At 37.0% G+C, this 20,006-nt stretch overlaps 1 protein-coding gene across 1 annotated transcript in view; it reads left to right on the forward strand.

Annotated features, from left to right (window-relative positions):
* Positions 1 to 20,006, forward strand: part of LOC129439017 (protein NLRC3) — a 93,510-nt gene that overhangs the window by 58,768 nt on the left and 14,736 nt on the right. Inside the window, exon 7 of the mRNA XM_073865815.1 lies at positions 18,419 to 18,592. Within this exon, the coding sequence (XP_073721916.1) occupies positions 18,419 to 18,592 (174 nt within the window). The remainder of the gene's footprint in view (positions 1 to 18,418; positions 18,593 to 20,006) is intronic.

Below are 20,006 nucleotides of genomic sequence, written 5' to 3' on the forward strand. Positions count from 1 at the left end.
GATGCTATAATGTACTTCAAGTTTTGTTTTCCGCCACATACGTTCAGCTTTTCTGCATGTTCTTTTCATGTGCTGTACTGCTGTTGTGTTTCTCCAGGGTGCTTTACGTCTGCCAGTGATCACCCTGACCTTTACTGGAGCTATACCATCAATAGCATCTTTAACTTTTATGTTAAAGTTTTCAAGGAGAACATCAACAGAGTCTGCCGATATGTTTGGCAACATTGACATAGCATTCATAAATACCTCACAGGTGTTCTCATTTATGAACCTTTTTTTAACATAGACAAATCTAGCATCAGTGGCAGGACAGATCAATAAATCAAAGTAAACACAGAAATGGTCAGATAGGGCTTCATCCTTGATTACAGTGGATGAAATGTTTAGACCCTTGCTAATGAGCAGATCAAGAGTGTGTCCCCGATTGTGTGTAGGACCTTGCACGTGCTGGGTCAGATCAAAAGTGTTTAAAACATTTAACAGTTCAATTGCAGCATTGTTTTCTGCATTGTCTATATGAATATTAAAATCTCCAGCAATAACAAAATAATCAAATTCAGAGGAAATTGTTGATAAAAGTTCTGTGAATTCATCAACAAATGCTGAGGTGTATTTGGGAGGTCTATAAATAATTGTAAACAGAATGCGTGGTGTACCTTTTAAAGCAATACACAAATATTCAAAAGACTGGTAATCACCAAGTAACACTTGCTTGCATTGAAAGGCATCTTTAAATAAAGCAGCTATTCCTCCACCCCTTCTAACAGCTCTACAGACATTTATAAAGGTAAAGTTGGGTGGGGCTGATTCATTGAGGACTGTAGCACTGCAGCTGTCATCTAACCAAGTTTCATTTAGAAACATAAAGTCCAGGTTGTTAGTGGTGATAAGATCATTTACTAAAAAGGATTTGTTCTTTAGTGAACGGATGTTCAGAAGTGCTAACTTAACAGTAACTGGTTTTGGCACTGTATCAATCTCAGAATGACGTATAATAGGCAGTAGATTAGATAGAATTGCTGTGCGGCTGGAGACGGCCTTGATCTTTCTATCACATGTCAGGACAGAGATAGGGAAAGCTAAAGGGACATCGGGCACCCGCTTGTTCTTAAAATATTTATGATTGTTACTGCTGACGTAGCGGGAACCCAACACACATCAGTTACCAGTGCTGTTTGCAGATGAGGGCTGGTGTGATCCCTGACGTTGAGGCAGAGGTCGGAGTGCTCTCTCAGATGGAGGGGGAGGGCGGGCTGAGCCAGAAGGCTTTGGTGGTTGAGGAGCCCGCCGTTTCTTGGTTGATATTTGGGGACTCGCAGCAATAGAGTGGGAGAGCTTTGTTCCAGCAGATACCAGTTTCTCCATTTTCTCTGAAAAGCCCAGAAGTGGTGATGTTGGAGAGAGGGAGAGAGAGTGTGATGACATCAGCTGTGATTCTGGTGTTCCTGAAGGCGGGGAGGGAGTGTTATCATTCCTCTGGTCATTATCAACAGAAACGTCCTTGGGTGTTGATTCACAATCCAGCTGTAGCGAGGTCTGTGGGCAGGGCTCAGGGCTCAGTTACAGTATAAGTGTAACAAAAACATTAGGAAATGTTGTCTTTAGTTCATTCTGATCAATGCAGCTCTGCAGGTGAGGTCTTGTCTTTGATAAAATGTCTGAACTGAATCAGTTCATCAGTCAAAGTTTTATCTAGGTCCACTGGATAAGTGATGACAGTTTATCAGCCCTTATGTGCTCAATTCACTTTCTGTACAGTCCTTACAAAAGAGAACACCAAAAAGATCATAGACCTCTTTGTAAGCATCAATACGTTTGGCCAGGCATGATTTTAGTCTGTCCAAAATTACATAATATCCCTTGTTGGACTTTAAGGCGTCCGAAGCATGTTCATCAATGGAGAAAAACACAAATATCTAAATTGAATATTTATTGATCAGATATGAAAAAGTTACAGCATGCCGGGTCGTCTCACGTCCTAACAGCAGGATTCGACAGACTACCAGCTCAGGACAAAAACATGAGTATTTATCGTCGTTCTTTCTTCAACATTCTCCTCCCCCAGATGGCTGTTTTCCTTATCAGATTCCATCACCACATACCTGTGGGGGGTTGCATAGGAAACAGACAGAAAGACATACACAGACCATTCTGTTCCCTGGGGCATTATGTCCTTATTTGGACATCTTTGTAACTTTAGCACTTTTAGCAATCATCATGAAATGTAGGCAGTAAATATGTAAAACATAATTATTCAACAACACAACAATACTCCATTGTTCATGAATTGGTTAAATGCATTCATTAGTTAAACATACTAATTTTCACTTTCTCTAAATATAACATAGTTATAAAGCAAGCAACTTGTTTATTGAAAATTGAAACCATCTGTTCTGGGTGTTTTCCCTTTCAGGGCTTTTTTACAGCCCCCCGGCTCCCACACACACACACACACACTTTGTGCCCTCGAGCATTTCATCCCTACATGTCAATGTCTTATTACAGGGCAATCCTCTACATTAGTCATGGGCACAAAGGCATAATCATTTATATATTTTAACACATTAATATTCATAGCAACATGTAATTTTATAAATCCAAACACCTCTACATGTAACAATCTGGAAATGAATGATTGCCAGTGAACTAATATCAAAAGCATGCACTTCTTTGTCTGTGTGTTTTCTCCTTAAAGCTTTGCTCTTATCTCGGCCATCACCAGCTGGAAATTCCTTCACTCAAGCTACCTCCCCCCAATAACCCTCCACACACAGACAGCTCTCTTGTACTCAGCACAGAAATCATTGTTTTAAAAATACACATGAATTAAGATTATAAACAGCACGATTAATAAAATAAAATCAAATCCCACAATTCCCTCTCTTGACCTCTGAAAGAGGTCACACATTTTCTTATTCCTCCTCATCCAGGTTCTGTAGGCCTAATAGGGGCATGCTACATGGGGGTGGATTGTTCTCTTTTTTCTCTATTGCAGATACTATTAATCTGTTGCACAAGGATCTAAGACAGGGAATGCAACAACATCCATAGGATCACTAGGATGGCCACGAATACACCAATGGACACTACTATGGAGGTTACTATTGCCCTCCACAATCTATCATACTGCATAAATCAAAGGTGTATGACGTCGTTGAATTTTTTGTGTAATTTAATTCAATTCCCCCATATCTCTGTACACACTAATCTTGTGGTGTTGTTTTGGACCTTTTGTCAAACTTTCAGATTACCTCCATTGCTTATGCCAAATATTATGGTGATTATAATTGCAGTATAACCCCTAGGGCCCACAGAACCTTCCAATTTCCATATAGCTTCATCTCTGTGGAAAAAATACACTTATGCCTATTGGCTTAATTCAAAAAACACTCTTAAATTGAAACTTAATAACAGGTAAGAGTATAGTAAAAGAAGTAAAACGATGGAAAAACATACACTTATATGACGTTTACAATCACTTCTGTCAGGATCTCCACTACCTTATGGAAATCCAATTTATCTAACCCACACCCCAGTCGGGGCGTAGATACACTTGTTATTCCTTTTTTTTTTTTTTACACCATTCTCTCATACATCTGAGGCTGTTGGTAAAATTCTCATATGTTGGTAAATCAGTACAGTTTTGTTTGGTTATTAAATGAAAAATCAGTCTGCCGTCGACCTCATGAGTAACTGCACATTCACCTGTGTGTTTGTTTTGACTTACAACCTTTTGTATTCCGTACTTGGCCTTGAATTGTACGGCTATACCTGCTCCGTAGGCACAGTTTATGCAGTTTGCTAAAGGTTCTGTTCCTGGGCTAGGAAAAAATGTCAGCTTTATTATGAACAATTTTAAAGAGTGTTTGTTGACTTTGTTGTTGGTGTTGTGTGAGTGTTACCCCTGATGTTTCACTTCCTGTTTGTTCTCTCTGTATTCCAGCTGATTCACTTTCACTTTCAACACTCTCCCTCTCTTGGACCTGAGTCCTCAGGTCCACACCTTTGTCTGTTAGAAACCTAGAGGGAGGATCACAAGGAACACAAGAGGAGAGATGGAACCAGTTGTCGCCTTTGCCCTGTAGCTGGACACAATGTTAGGTTCTTGCTTTTACTCTTGGTAGCCTGGACCGTCTCGGTTCGGCCCAGCACCGTCTGAACACCTTCACTTTCATTCAATCATCATTTGTAACAGCTTGGTCTTTGTCCCGGTGTCGTGTAGCCTGACAGGAAAAATGTTTAATCATAGCAGTTAGTTTGTAAAGATAAACATCATTAGTTAGTGGCAGGATTGGATCCTACACCAAGGCGTTCCGTGGGCCTGGAAACTGTTGACCTGTAAGCAATTCAAAGGGTGTGAAACCAGAAATCCTGTTAACAGAAGAGCTAATAGACATTAATGCAATTGGCAATGCGTCAAGCCATGTTATTTTTGTCTGTGCACAGATTTTGTCAAGTCAAGTTTTAATGTCAAAGTCAGGTTCATTATTTCAGCTTTGCTCTGTCATTGGGGTGATAAGCAGCCTCGAAACTATTTGTCAATTCCAGTGCGTGTTTGTCAATTTTGTCAGATCTAACTTTGTCTTGGGAAACCATGGTTGGGGATATAAGTGGCTTATTAGGCAGTTGACAACAACCACTTCATTAGGTACCTTCACAGCCTGTATTATATGTCAGGCTTCGCTAGCATTTATTTATTATAGGCCGGCCTTTCCTGGTTTCTAACCCACCTATCTGCCATATGGCAGTTCCATATATACTGCACCAATCACATATGCATAGTCACTATAAATAATCACCCTCTCTTCACCAGTGTAGTGCAAGGTTTTGATAACAGCTGTCATTTCAGCTCTCTGTGCTGACTATTTACCTTTCAATCTACCACTCAGTCTAGTCACAAAATCACCCTCAACCTGGTCAACCACAGCAAACCCTGCCTTTAGCGTACCATCTGATGCTCTAAAACAAAGCCATCCATAAATAACGTGATTACCGGCGGGGGAGTTGTCAGTGGTACCGGAACAAACCATCTCTCAATTTGTTTGCTTTTTTTTTTCAGTCAATGGTATGCAGTCATATGGCTCACCCTCAGTGATTAGATCTGCCATGTTTACACCCTCATGGACATAATTTCAGGTTTGGCTGGCCAGGATTTTTTGGTAAACTTTATCTAAGACACCGTTTTATATATTGGTACATACCTTGTTATCTATTGTTTGTTGTTTATAAGGCCCAAAAAATTAAAAAATAAATAAATAACATAAATCTCTGGTCCTGGATCAGACATAAGGCTCTATCTCTCCATATTTTAATTAGCCATTCATTTGTGCCCCATCCGTCCGGGGGCACATTACAACATTGACAGGTCATTGTAATTTCTAGGTCCCTATCTATTAATAACTAGTGTGTTGGAGGAATACAGAAATGTGTGCAAACTAGACTGGTTTGCTACCTTATAGGGTAGTGATTTGTTGATAGTCACTTTTCAATTTTACCAGAAACCCATTATCCCCACCGTTGTTGAAACTTTTTTTTTTTTTTTTTTACGGTGGACTATTTAGGCCCATTATCCACTAGGGCTCTTAGTGGTCCATGAGAGGCCCAGCCATTCCTTTCATGGTGGGTTCCTGTGTGCCCCCTTATTCATCCGCATCACTCCCTTTGGCCCCATGTTGGGTGCATAGGCGCCATTAAATCTGGTTGTGATGGGTTGTGCGATCTCGGTGGCCCCCTGCCATAGCCACCTGCTCCACGCCCGGCACCACCTCCTCGGGGACCCCATCCCCCCGCAGGTGGTCCGTTAAGTGGGCTCGCACCTGAATTTTGGGGCTGTGACCAATACATGGGACACTCTCGTCCCCAATGACCCTCCTGTCCACACACATAACATGTATTCCTGCCAAAACCTCCAAAACCTCCCCGTTTTGGTCTACTACTCCTTCTTGGCCTTCCCCTTCTCTGTCCGTTATATCCCTCCCACGGGTTTCCTGTATAGGGTGGGCCTTTATATGGATCTATGGGCTGATTGGGATATTGGACGTTGTCCGGGACACTAGTTGTCATAGCTACTGGTGTTGGTTGAGCCTGCTGGGGCATTTGTTTCTTTTTTGTGTTTGCCTGTTCCAGCTGCAGTTTCAAAAGCTCATTCTTAATCTTATCTACCTCTACAAGTTCTGTTTGTGTGATTTGTTTATGGCCCTGTCTGTGTAATACACAAGATCTCTTTCCCATGTTGTTATCATTTATATTTCTCTGTAATCTTAATAGAGTTGTGATTATCTCTCCCTGTGTCATAATTGTTTGTTCTAATCTTTCCATTTTTCTTTTCAGGGCCTTTATTTCATCAAATTCAACATCTAGTTCACCACTGTTTACTGTTAACACCGGCTGTTGCTTTGAGATCGAAACAGACTTTTCCTCATAAGGAGGAGGTGTGTGCAGTGAGGGGTATAGTGACTTCACTTGAGGAGGAGCCATGGGTGGGGCTGAGGGTACTGGCTCAGTGTTTCCTTGTTCTACTTCCTTTTGCTTGCTCACAGCACAACTGTCAACTTCCCCTTTTTCTTTGATATAATAGCCTGCATGGCAGCAGCAACCAGAGCTAATCTCGTCCAAATTCTCAAATCTGTTTCTAAGTCTTTTACAGTTGGTCCCTTTCCAAACTACTTGCCCTTTTTCCATTGCACATACACTGTTAGGCAACCATACTCATCACATTTTTTTTATTTAGCCATTTTCACACAATTTACAAGCATTCAAAATTTCAAAAAAAGCACAAAACGTCACTCTTATCTAACAAAAGGATATATACACCAGTAGTTTTCAGGACTTGCACCCGCGCGACTACTGACCCGAGTATTAGCAAAACTTAAAACAATTAACAATATGTACACCAGTAGTTTTCAGGACTTGCACCCGCGCGACTACTGACCCGAGTATTAGCAAAACTTAAAACAATTAACAAATATCCGGACACACCAATTCACTATTTACGGAACTTTCATTCGAGGGACTTTAACCCAAAATAATACATTTACGGGACTCTAACTCGATGGCCTCTAACCAAACTTATTACTTTATAATGTCTAATACATTAAGGGCCTCTAACCCAAACTAATAAATTTATAATGTCTAATACATTAAGGGCCTCTAACCCAAACTAATAAATTTATAATGTCTAATACATTAAGAGCCTCTAACCCAAACTTATATCTCTTATTCTTTTAAGTTTTTCAATCTGATCTTTTATTCAATTATTTATTACTTTCAGTTTGGATCTCCTTATCAACACAATTAATTTGGTATATGTCCAATAGCAGAATTTGATAAAACAGGCTTCTGCTTACCTTTGTTTTAGAAGACCGGTCTTTTTGTGTTGAAATGGAGCCCTCCCTTACTCGATCTTAAGCAATTCGAAACTTCTCTTAATCTTCTTTTCCCTCCAACAACGTCGGGGATCACCAATTGTTAGACTTTAAGGCGTCCGAAGCATGTTCATCAATGGAGAAAAACACAAATATCTAAATTGAATATTTATTGATCAGATATGAAAAAGTTACAGCATGCCGGGTCGTCTCACGTCCTAACAGCAGGATTCGACAGACTACCAGCTCAGGACAAAAACATGAGTATTTATCGTCGTTCTTTCTTCAACATTCTCCTCCCCCAGATGGCTGTTTTCCTTATCAGATTCCATCACCACATACCTGTGGGGGGTTGCATAGCAAACAGACAGAAAGACATACACAGACCATTCTGTTCCCTGGGGCATTATGTCCTTATTTGGACATCTTTGTAACTTTAGCACTTTTAGCAATCATCATGAAATGTAGGCAGTAAATATGTAAAACATAATTATTCAACAACACAACAATACTCCATTGTTCATGAATTGGTTAAATGCATTCATTAGTTAAACATACTAATTTTCACTTTCTCTAAATATAACATAGTTATAAAGCAAGCAACTTGTTTATTGAAAATTGAAACCATCTGTTCTGGGTGTTTTCCCTTTCAGGGCTTTTTTACAGCCCCCCGGCTCCCACACACACACACACACACTTTGTGCCCTCGAGCATTTCATCCCTACATGTCAATGTCTTATTACAGGGCAATCTTCTACATTAGTCATGGGCACAAAGGCATAATCATTTATATATTTTAACACATTAATATTCATAGCAACATGTAATTTTATAAATCCAAACACCTCTACATGTAACAATCTGGAAATGAATGATTGCCAGTGAACTAATATCAAAAGCATGCACTTCTTTGTCTGTGTGTTTTCTCCTTAAAGCTTTGCTCTTATCTCGGCCATCACCAGCTGGAAATTCCTTCACTCAAGCTACCTCCCCCCAATAACCCTCCACACACAGACAGCTCTCTTGTACTCAGCACAGAAATCATTGTTTTAAAAATACACATGAATTAAGATTATAAACAGCACGATTAATAAAATAAAATCAAATCCCACACCCTCGAGCTTAAATCTCTGACTTACATCAGTAAATAATACTTCATCTTCGTCAGATGACTCATCCACAAACTGCTTTCTCTTTCGTTTGCTACAAACATCATATTGATAAGTCTGAGTAACTCAGAGAGCACGAGCAGATTCATCTACCTCAACAAACTGCTCTCGTAGTGCCAACATAAAAGTGTAATGACTGCAATAGTTCAACAGCAGTGGATAAGTCCATGTCGCCTTTTTGCAGATGAACGCTTGTTGCCTTAAATCTGTTTAGCACTCGGTTCCACAGTGAAGTCATTATCGTCGTTTCCAGATTATTTAGTTTACCAGCGAGTGCGGCAGCATCACGTCTTGTGTCTGCTGTTTCATTACAATCTGCAGCAATTTTTGCAAGCATTTTTCTAATTGTATTGTAGTTGACAATTTGACAAGTCCAACCCCAAGTCTTACACTATTTTTAGTACACACTCAGCAAGGCTTGCACCTGTGTGACTATGGATGGGCTCAAATCAAAGGAATCTTTTTAACTTCTCTTCCCTCAGCATTAACAAATCTAAAAATAAATGTCAACTGATCAACATGGGAGAGGTCTGGTCTTGGCCTCGATATTTGTTTTGCTCTGTTTATTAAAGCAAGCATGTTACGTCGGTGATCCGCACTCTTTTCATAGTCAGATATCATCTCAGGATGTTTCCAGTCACAGAAGCCTGTAATAAATGTATGATTTTGTGAAGAGAAAAGTTTGCATGAATAGAAATAAACCAATCCAGTTGACGGGGAGTACAGTAGCCATTCCTTAGGAACAATTAAGTTGTTTTGGGGACGAGACTGTAATAATTAATTTGTAAGAGAACGTGTTCTTCCCTCATTCCATAATCGCGTACAGATGCTGGATATTTGGCAGCCTGATTCTGATAGACTGCAGCTCCATGTTGTTTACTTTTCCCTCACTTTTTCTGTGATGAACCCCCACAAGACCAGATCACCAGAACAGCAAACCATCAATTGTCCATTTCATCATCCACCTCAGTCTGGGTGTAGGAGTTTAAGTCTAGCTGTTGGTCGATTGTTTCTGGATGCTTCGTCTCATCAGGTGCACTTCTGTTTATTTGATCGGTGGTGTCTTCGTTAGTAATTGATTACTCAACAGATCATAAATTTGCCTCATTGTTAGTGCTGCTAACAGACTACTCGGCACCAGTGTGAAAAAAAATATTTGTGGGATTTTGTGTAAAGTGGCATAATGTACTTTTTTTTGGCTATGCCACTTAGCTGCTGCCGATCATTTTCCAAAAAGCTGTTGTGCACGTCACGCTTACTTAGTAGATGAACAACTTACATCTTAAAGAGCAAGTACTTTTGTAATTTTATAAAATATTTTTTTATTGCTGGTTTCAGTTGGTGCCTTTAAGACTTTGGTGCCCCTGAGCACTCGCCCAGTTTGCCCATATGGTTAATCTGCTCCTGAAAATAAGTTGCTGGGACACAAAAGAAAGTCTGCTGTTCATAACATCTGAGCGGGAACAAACATGCACATGCAGAACTCTGATCTTTCAGGCTTTGATGATCACATGCACTCATAATTAAGTCAAAATGTCCATTGGTGTATATAAATGTATATAAAAAGGTTATGTGTAAAGTGAAAAGTTTAGGAAAAAGGTGTTTTAGGGCGTATGAATCCATTACTGTAGGCTTGTAAGTATAAGTGACAGCTGTAACTTATATGTTAATATTCATTAATATTAGGCCAGCATTTATGTTATCTTAGTGGTCACTTCTGATTGAAGGCAATTAGGGATGTCGATAAGAATTAAATCAATAAAACTTAACGATTGTCGAAAAAGCAAGCACGTGTTTCCGGCGCCTGCGCAAAGCACATACACAGCTGGTGAAAAAACTAACCAAACGCGAAGAAGTTAAACTAGCCATGATCACAATCCCAGCCAACATTGATATGTGGGCCCCACGTGGGTCCCATCTGGGCAGCATGGGTTACATGTGGGCATGGGCTTCACATGGGCAATATATGTGGGTCCCATGTGGGTTTCCCTATGTGGGCCCCATATAGGTTTGCCCATGTGGGATAATAATGTGGGGCCCTTATGGCACCTATGTGGGCAAAACATTTTTATGCTTGAAATACATCTTTATACATTTACAATCTTAAAATAATAACTTTTGGTTGATTGTCACTTTTATACAGAGAGCAAATAATATAACAGATATGATTTGATCAGTATAAAACATTTTAAATAAAAATTCATTATTTTTTACATTTAATTAACATTGATATGTGGGTCCCACTTGGGTCCCATATGGGCAACATGGGTTTCATGTGGCCATGGGCTTAACATGGGCAATATATATGGGTCCCATGTGGGTTGACTATGTGGGTCCCATATAGGTATGCCCATGTTGGATGATAATATGGGACCCATATGGGACCTATGTGGGCAAAATAATTTCATGCTTAAAATACATTTTATATACATTTAAACTCTTAAAATTATTACTTATGGTTGATAGTCACTTTTATACAAAGAGCAAATAATATCACAGATAGGATCTGATCAGTATAAAACATTTTAAATAAAAATGCATTATTGTTAATATTTAATTGTGATATTTATAATGTTTACCTGCCAATTATTAATTTTAATTTGCACAGCTGAGCATGAGTGAAAATAAGAAATGTCAGAAAGTTCATCAGTTTGTTAGTGTGTTTAATTAAAGAAATGTTTCAAACATTTTGGAAGGAGTCTGATTAGTGGAGTCAGGTGTTTCATATAAGGAGATCTACTCACTGCTATGACACATTACGCTTGACAAAGTAGTCCTGCTTGAAATGTTTTTAATTGTGATTTTTTTCACATAATATAAACTCATATTTTAAATAATCTTTGCTAAAATAGGCAGACTTTTAAAATTACAACTATAAAGATGATAAACATTTAAACTAAGAATTCACACTCAGGTGCAAGGATACAGTTTCTACCAGTCTATGGTTTCTACCGGAGCAGCAGGAGTGTCTCACAACTGTTACACTTGTAATTTTTTCTGAGTTGTGTTTGTAGAAAATGTAATACTACGGTACAAGTTCACGGACTGCACAGCGATGAATCAAAGCAAACATTGGACATTTAATGAGTTCGGCTGTGGATGCTTTGGAAGTTCTTCCTAAAACGTTTGAGCAAAGATTAATTGATGATCAGAATTAAGACCATCTCCAGAACAGTGAGCAATACTTGTGTTGTTTTTAAATCTCAAGTATTTTAAGAGTTTGACTTCTTTCAATGCTTATTTTAAGTGTTATGTTAAATTGTTAGTCATTACCTGCATTAGCAGTTTTGAAATGTTGATGATTATTTTAGCATTGACAGTGTTATAAATTGACAATAAAGTATTTTTATATATTAAACCTTTACAGTTTTTTATTTCATTTTTCATATTGCACCTCCTTCATGTTTTGTGATGTTATAGATGAATGAACTGTTGAATATTTATGCTGAAAAGTGATATTTACCGAACTGAAATTATTTAGCTTTTATCGGTTTTCAATTTAAAACAAATATATTATTTAAGTAAATTACAATTAAGCATTAAAAGTATAATTATTACATAATAAGGGACCAGTCCAGTACCCATTAAAACCCATACTGGGACCTGGTAAATAATGTGGGCTTCATTAGGTGGGGCCAATATGGGCCCCATGTGTGTTGCCCAGCTGGGCCCCACATAAGCCCCACTCAGTTTCTATATCAAATTCATGTGGGCAACCCAGGTGGGGCCACCATGGAACCCCCGGACAAAACTAACTGGGCCCCATCTGGGCAGCCCATATGGGGCCCACTCACCAGCCCATATCCATCCCTTATGGGCCCCACATGGGTGTGTTGACAGGGTAATGATGCTCGATGCCAAACACACACTTGGGCTTTTTGTCCTCGTTCGAGACGAGGCTGGCTGCTATCGCAACAAAATGGCATCCGCAGTGGATCTGAGAGGGTCCATTGCCGAAAATCTAAACACAGTATACTGAAAGCAAAGACCCTCTTCAGGGAAGCCTGCAAGATTAGCATAGCAACGCTGCTAACGCTGCTTTACACAGGGAAGGAGACCAGAAGCCGTTTTTAATAAACAGATTAAAATGAAAAACTTACATTCTGGCAAGAAACTGTTAAATGTAAACTGTAACTGACTGTCGTTACACTCTGAACTCCCGCAACATATATCATTGATCATTATCATGACTGGCTGAGGCGCTACACGCTAAACACTGTTGCGGATTTTCTAATGGAAGGTTGAAGTCTTCATAACATAAGCATCTTTGTTGTAAGTACGCCACAGGTCTAAAGCTGAGGTAATGACGGGAAAAGTGCCCTTTCGTGTGCTTCTTGGATATAATTACAACAAGCGATGTATCAACGACTCAGAAAGCAAGGTGAACAACTAGAAAAATAACACTTGATGATAATGAAACTTTTATTTTGTCATGGATGCATGCGACTGTGCGGAGTGCAGGCCCGGTACTAGGCTTGCTGGACTGGGGGGGCAGTCAGGATTTTTGGGTGGGCAGCCATTTCTCGACTAAAATGATTCATACACTAAAATTATCCAATATTACTTTGCATGTCTTATAATAAAAGGCAATTTATATGTCATTTTGCACGTTCAAATTTTAAAAGTAGATGCAATTAGATTAATGATTTATAATGTTATAATGATTACACTAGTTTGACACATTTTGTCACAGTTAATGAAATCAGGCAAGCAGGTGATATAAATATAAAGCTGTATATATTGCTATATTTTATTAATGTGTACACTGCATTTAATCTATTATTTCACTTATAGATAAATTAAAGCCATTCTTATACCTACCCTACCCAACATATGCCTTCTAAATAAACACTTGTTAGGAACTTTATTTCCACTTCTCAAACATTTTCTTCATTTAAAATAATGTATTTTCAATGTGATATATGTGATAAGCTGTATTGTCATTAATTCCTGACCCTATCATACATGCTGCTGCAGCAACCTCAAATATCACAACAAAGCACAATGCTTTAAATAATCTATATTGAAACATCATGTAAGCAATTTGACATGCATGACAAATTCGTCAAAGGTTATCCTGTTTGCCTATAACAGCACCAGACAAAAGCACAAGCCCTACAATACTGTACGTGTGATTTGCGACGAGACCAAAGATAAATCACACTGCTTTGTTCATAACACAGCAAATTAGATATTATAATACAACGCAACATTATAAAATACAACGTTTTACCTTACGATGACCTTGCGGAGTGAAAGCTCCTCTTGAACTTAAAAGTCTGTAGATTTTTGCGTGTGAAGTTTTTCTCAAACGCGAGCTGAATGAGCTGATGATGAATGACGATGAAAAAAACGCTAAAATTTGATTTTAAAACTGCACGCGATGCTCAGCTGTTACAATACTGTATATTTACTATATAACCATCTTATATCATTTATATCTACTATATAGTATGCCACAACCAAACTGCATATTCTAATTTTAATAAACAGAACTACGTCTAAAACAAACACATTAAATGCTGCTGGAGACTTTCCATTGGCTGTTGTATTTGCATGAATAAATAATGAGGTGAGTCTAAGAAAGGATAAGGGGCTATTTTGGGCATGTTTTACTATAAAAAAAAGTTTTAATTTAATATGTGTTGGGTTACGTTTATGTAATACTAAATTGCATTGTTTTTGATATATATTTTAAAGATGCGTTTTTTTTAGTTACCATCATAGAGAACAGTAGTACTTTTCCTGTGACTTAAATACTGCTGAAAAGACCTCCTAAGGTTTGAATAAGCTAATCAGACGATTGTGGGCGGGAACTGTAAATGCTAGCGCTTGCCTAAAGAAGATGTTTTTGTGTAAAGAGACTCAGTTATTTTAAGGTTGGCTGGACATTTTTGGGGGGGCAAAAGGAAAATCTGGGGGGGGGCAATGCCCCGTCTTTACTCTGCGTTTTAGCACCTTCTTTAATCCACGGTCTCACAATGCGCGTGAACTTCAGAAGAGAACAAGGTGTGTGTATTTGATGCTAATTTCTATGATATCTGCATATGTGCGCTTCCTTACTATAAATTTACACAATGTGACGCTGGAGCAATACAATGCAGTTTTCTTTCCACTGTAAAGTCTTCACTCTGTTCACCCCAGTTTAAAAAAACACAAAGTGATTTACGTTCCCTGTTTTGTGTTATGATTCTAACGTGAAGTCAGCCCTTATAAGCTGTTTTAATTAACGTAGCCCATATAACCTAATTAACATAAACTAGAAATGCTAGCGGTTACACACTCCAATGTTTTGTAACGCAATATGCCAAGGAAGGATTTTTAGGCAGTTGAGAATAGAGTTGATTGTGATAAAACAGAAATGCAACAAAGGCTAAACTAGTCCAGTTATTAAAGCTTCTCACCTTGCAACAGCTTTAAGAAATCAATCTGTTGTAATCTATTATAGTTGTTGTAGTTTGTTAGAGAGATGGAGACGTTTATCTACAGTTGTCCTTCATTTCATTTTAGAGTCCTGTTGATTAAAAAATAGTCTGAAGAATCATTTACGTTAAGAGTAAAGCTGTTTTCTCAAGTTCACGTTAATGATCTGTTGTTACTTTTGCTTTAGTGTAGCTGCTGGTGTGTGAAACCTGTTCTTCACCTTATAAATAATGCTAATAATTATAATACAAGCTTTGGTCAAGCATTTTTGACTCAGTCTTATTTGAGGCATAAGGTAACTGTATAGAAAAGATGCATTGTTGTTGTTTGCCATTTTTAAATGTTACAATGTTATTGATGTGTGAAACAGCTCAGGTACACAGTACACTGTAAAAACTATTACTATTATCTACTCAATATTTTTGGTGAAGCATTTTTACACTTAACAAAATTTAGTAAATTTGAAAGCTATGAAATCAATTAGATTTCAGTAATTACATTAATTTCCTATCACAAATTAAATTGAGTAGATGGAATCAAAAATATAAAAGCAAATCAATAAAAAATCCCAGTGAAGTCTAAAAAATTGAGTTGATATCATTAAAAATGTTACTTAGATGTAGCTGAAAATTTTGTGAATATTATTAAACTAAAATAAATTATTTTTATTTACTTAATGTTATAAATTTATTTCATACTGAACCATCAATTATCAATGATAAACAAAGCAATTTGTACACGTTATTTTATTGAAAATGGCAAACGTTGTACATGTTACAAAAACAATCAGCTGAATAAACTCTGAGAGGTCTCTCAAATTCACAGCATGCAGAATCAACACCTCTTGAACCCAGACAGGTGGAACACCAGCACTTGTACCTGCAACAAAGATAACTTTATTTAAACGGCTGTCCGCTGTGACTCTGGACGCTGCCACAGAGCGCCACATTAAAATAACACATTTGTCTCAAATCTGTAACGATTTACAAAGGCTACGAATGCATATTTTATATCTGGAAGTAAACTTTGTCTGACTAAACTCGCGCTATTTAATGCGAACGTCCGGTGCGGTGTCAGAAACTGTGAGTTGTCTTACACGAGACGCAGCGCATCTCCACCGGTGTGCGAGATCCTTAACACAAAAAAGGAAAATAAAGCATAGGCATATGGAGTCGAGAGATAATTAATATAAATATATATATAAGCGTGTGAGCTCTGTAAAGCTCTGTTGTGTTCCTCGTCCATGTGAAAGGTCTAATAAGTCCGGGTGAAGCGAAACTGAGGACCGGATTACGGATTGCCTGACTATCACCCACTACAGATTTACACGTGTTTGTCTACACAACCACATTATGCAGTAATAAAACGATCAGAAATGATTATTTTACACACATTTCAAGTAGCACAGCTATATTAATACTTTTGTGACCTGAATAAATACGTAAAATAAACATATTAATGATTAATCTAGCAGTATGTGCACAGAAAGCTGTTATTGTACCCAGTTTACGGTATGGCTCCGAAAGTATTCAGATAAATACACCTTAAGTTGTTTACGCAAGGACACATCAAATATTTCATTAAAAACAAGTGTAAATATTAATAAACTCAACACTTACCAGGATTTTTGAGGAGTTTTGAGGTTGTTTGTCTTCCTGCAAGAGGCGTAGTTTCTTCTGCTGATGATTACAAATCTGTTGGCTTTGTGATTTTTAAATTTACATCTGATTTAATAAATTTTTTTGCCTACATTTACTCAAATAATACAATCTAATAATGTTTCACCAAAAATATTGAATAAATCATACTTAAAGTTATTCATGAAATTTAAAATTTTTTTGTTGATGTTAAATACCTATGTTAACTTGAAATGAGCAATTATAATAGTTTTGAAAGCTAAAATATATAAGTGTGACATTCTCAAATATATTGATTCAAATTTACAACAAATATTAAGGATATCTATTAGAAATAATCTGTTAGTTAAATACTTATTTTATTTGATGTATACAACTAAATAATATCTGTACATTTTACACACAAATATATGTTTATTTTTTAGTCATTTATTTTGGTTTGTCTAACTCAAAAAATCAACTTAGTGACATAAAGAGATTTTATTAAGTTATTTTAATCATTTATTTTAGTGATATTTACAAAGCCACTGAATTATTTTTTTACAGTGTATGTCACTGAGACGGTCTCTGAAAATCAGACTAAAGCCTCAAATCTTTTTGTGAGATAAAAGCATCACAGTTTAATTTCAAGCATTAATTTCACTATGATTTCAATCGCTGACATGACATTACTCAGTCAACATTAAATATATCAAGTTCATATTTTCACAAAATGTTCTTTACATTATGTAGGATGATTTTATGTGGAAAACAGTAAATCACAAAGAAATACTTCAGTTGGGTTTTCACAGGCATGGTCACAATTATCTTTAATCTATGTTTAATAATGTTGCATTTTCTCTGATTATTGGATTAATGTACTGTATTTTTCAATTACATTTACATTGCACAATAAATTATCTTAGCTGCAGACATTGTAAGTATCTATAAATACTGTTAATTGTGGTCAAAACAAAAGCAAAATAAATAGTTCTGTATTATTAAATTGCAGACAAAGATTTTGAATAGCTACAGTAGGTTGGATTGTATGTTTGGTGCAAAATGGGTATGGTGGGGGCCCGACCTCATATTCTTTCATAGGGCCCTAAATTGCTAGCGGCACCCCTGCCGCCAACAGCACAACATATCCCGGGCATATTGTAATCTTGTTGTGAACCTCCTGGGAGTGTTTTATTGATCTTCATCTGGTAGTTGTGGCTGCTGTGACCATAAACTAAAGCAGTCCGCCCCTGCCGTGTTCACATATGACTAAACAAACTGAACCAAGGAGAAAAAGCAGCAGGTTCTGAAACATAAACTCAGTTCTGAAAACACCCTAAGATGTCCTCAGACAAGTATTGTTCAAAATTCAAAGACAACATTTATAAAAAGTTTTGGTCCACTTTAAATGTTGAATGGTGAATTTTAATTTAATCTCAGTAATGTATTTGATAACTGAAGCTGATTTTATTCAACATTCATCACAACACTTTAACTCTTACTGAAAGTCACAAACATAAAACATTAAAATTGAATTATGAACAAAAGTAAAAAAAACAAAAATCATTCAGAAATAAAAACATAAGAGAAAATGTAGTGATGTCTGATGAGAGAAATCTGATTTCATTACTGTATAAAAAAGATAAATCACACATTTAATATAAACATATGATGAAGTTAATTTCCTTGTAAATCTCACTGATGTGTTTCAGTAAAACACAAACACACATAAATGAAACTAAAATGAAAATGTCCATGAACACTAAATGATGACAGAAGAGAAACAAATTCAACTCACTGTAGATTTGATCTGTGTGAACAAACTGTGTGTCTCTGTTCTCTACAGGTTGAATAAGTGTAAAATCACAGATGAAGGTTGTGTTGGTCTGACTTCAGCTCTGAGATCAAACCCATCACACCTGACACTTCTAGATCTGTCTCGTAATAATCTAAGAGATTCAGGAGTGAAGCTGATCTGTGATGTACTGAAGAATCCTGACTGTAAACTGAAGATACTGTGGTAAGATCATCTCTCTGATAGTCACACATGTACTGAGGTTTAGTTAAACATAAACTGTATGAAAAAAAACACACTAAAATGTAAAGTATCTGGGCCTGCTTCCCCGATAACGTTCACTCTTAGCGCGCTAAGAAGACTCAAAAAGATATATCTTACCAAAGTTGTTTATGATCCTAAGTGTGTTCCCCGAAGTGTCTCTTAGGAAGCTTCTTAACACGCTGCCTCTAAGTTCGACGTAACAATGTCACTGTCCCAAGTGAAGGTGCTGAATTATTTGCGATCGATCGCTCAGGGATCGATTTTCACTTCACGCAAAGGTGCATTACAATGTTAAGAAAGACAACACGTTATATACAAATGGAACATAACTCAAACTATTCCAGTAACATTTATTTTAACATGGTTTAAGTTATCCGTAAAATAGACTAATAATTAAATAATCAAATTGTCAGTAATATAGACGAAGCTGGTATCCCTCGCTAATCATTCACCCTCCTTATCCCGTTGTGCCACTTGTGCTGCTTCTTGACATGAGTTTAACGACTTTAAAAATGATGTTATACACTTTTATACTAATGGTAAGGTACTTAACAATCAGAATTGATTGGCAAGCAGCTGCAGTTACTTCTGTTTAATGTGGTATTGCTTGCCATTAATGTTTTCAATAAAAAGCAACCTAGTTAGATAGAGAATATGGTCTGAGAAGATCCAGCAGCTCCATAATGAGTTGTCTTGGGAGGCAATTTTTTTTTTAATTTAGCCACGTCAGGCAAAATGTCAAAAGGTTTAAGGGTTGCAGAATAAAACAAATTGTTTTTGGGTTACCGGTGTTGTGTGGAAGTCTGTTCCCTATGTTTCCCTTTAGTGTAGTGTTTTTATAGCGTTTTTATCACATTATACGTTTATTCTTTATATACATTGAAAGTTTTAATGGCTACTGAGATGTATATGTGTGCATTTATGTAATGTATCTTGACTTTTTTTGATTGTAAGTCAATTATTTTTACAGTATGAATCATATTATATGTAAAATATATATTTAGTATGTATGGAAACATAACAGTTTTAAAACAAACAGTAGAGAAAAAAGAGCTATATGTTAAAAGGCATAAAACTGTCAAATATGAAATATTTAATAAATTGTATAATAGAATACATGATATTATTGCTTTTTAGTATAACCAATTGAAATCTTTATTCTTTCTAAATAAATTATAAATGTAACGTGATGAAAACGCTATAAACATAGAGGGAACAGACTTCAATGAGGAACAAACACCGGCGCCGTCTTTGATTCATTAGCTCTGATACCAAATAAAGTCAACTGCATAAATAGTCCTGTATTAAAGGCGGAGTCCATGATGTTTGAAAGCCAATGTTGATATTTGAAATCACCTAAACAAACACGCCCGTA

The sequence above is a fragment of the Misgurnus anguillicaudatus genome, unplaced genomic scaffold, assembly GCF_027580225.2.
Source record: "Misgurnus anguillicaudatus unplaced genomic scaffold, ASM2758022v2 HiC_scaffold_33, whole genome shotgun sequence".
Lineage (NCBI taxonomy): Eukaryota > Metazoa > Chordata > Actinopteri > Cypriniformes > Cobitidae > Misgurnus > Misgurnus anguillicaudatus.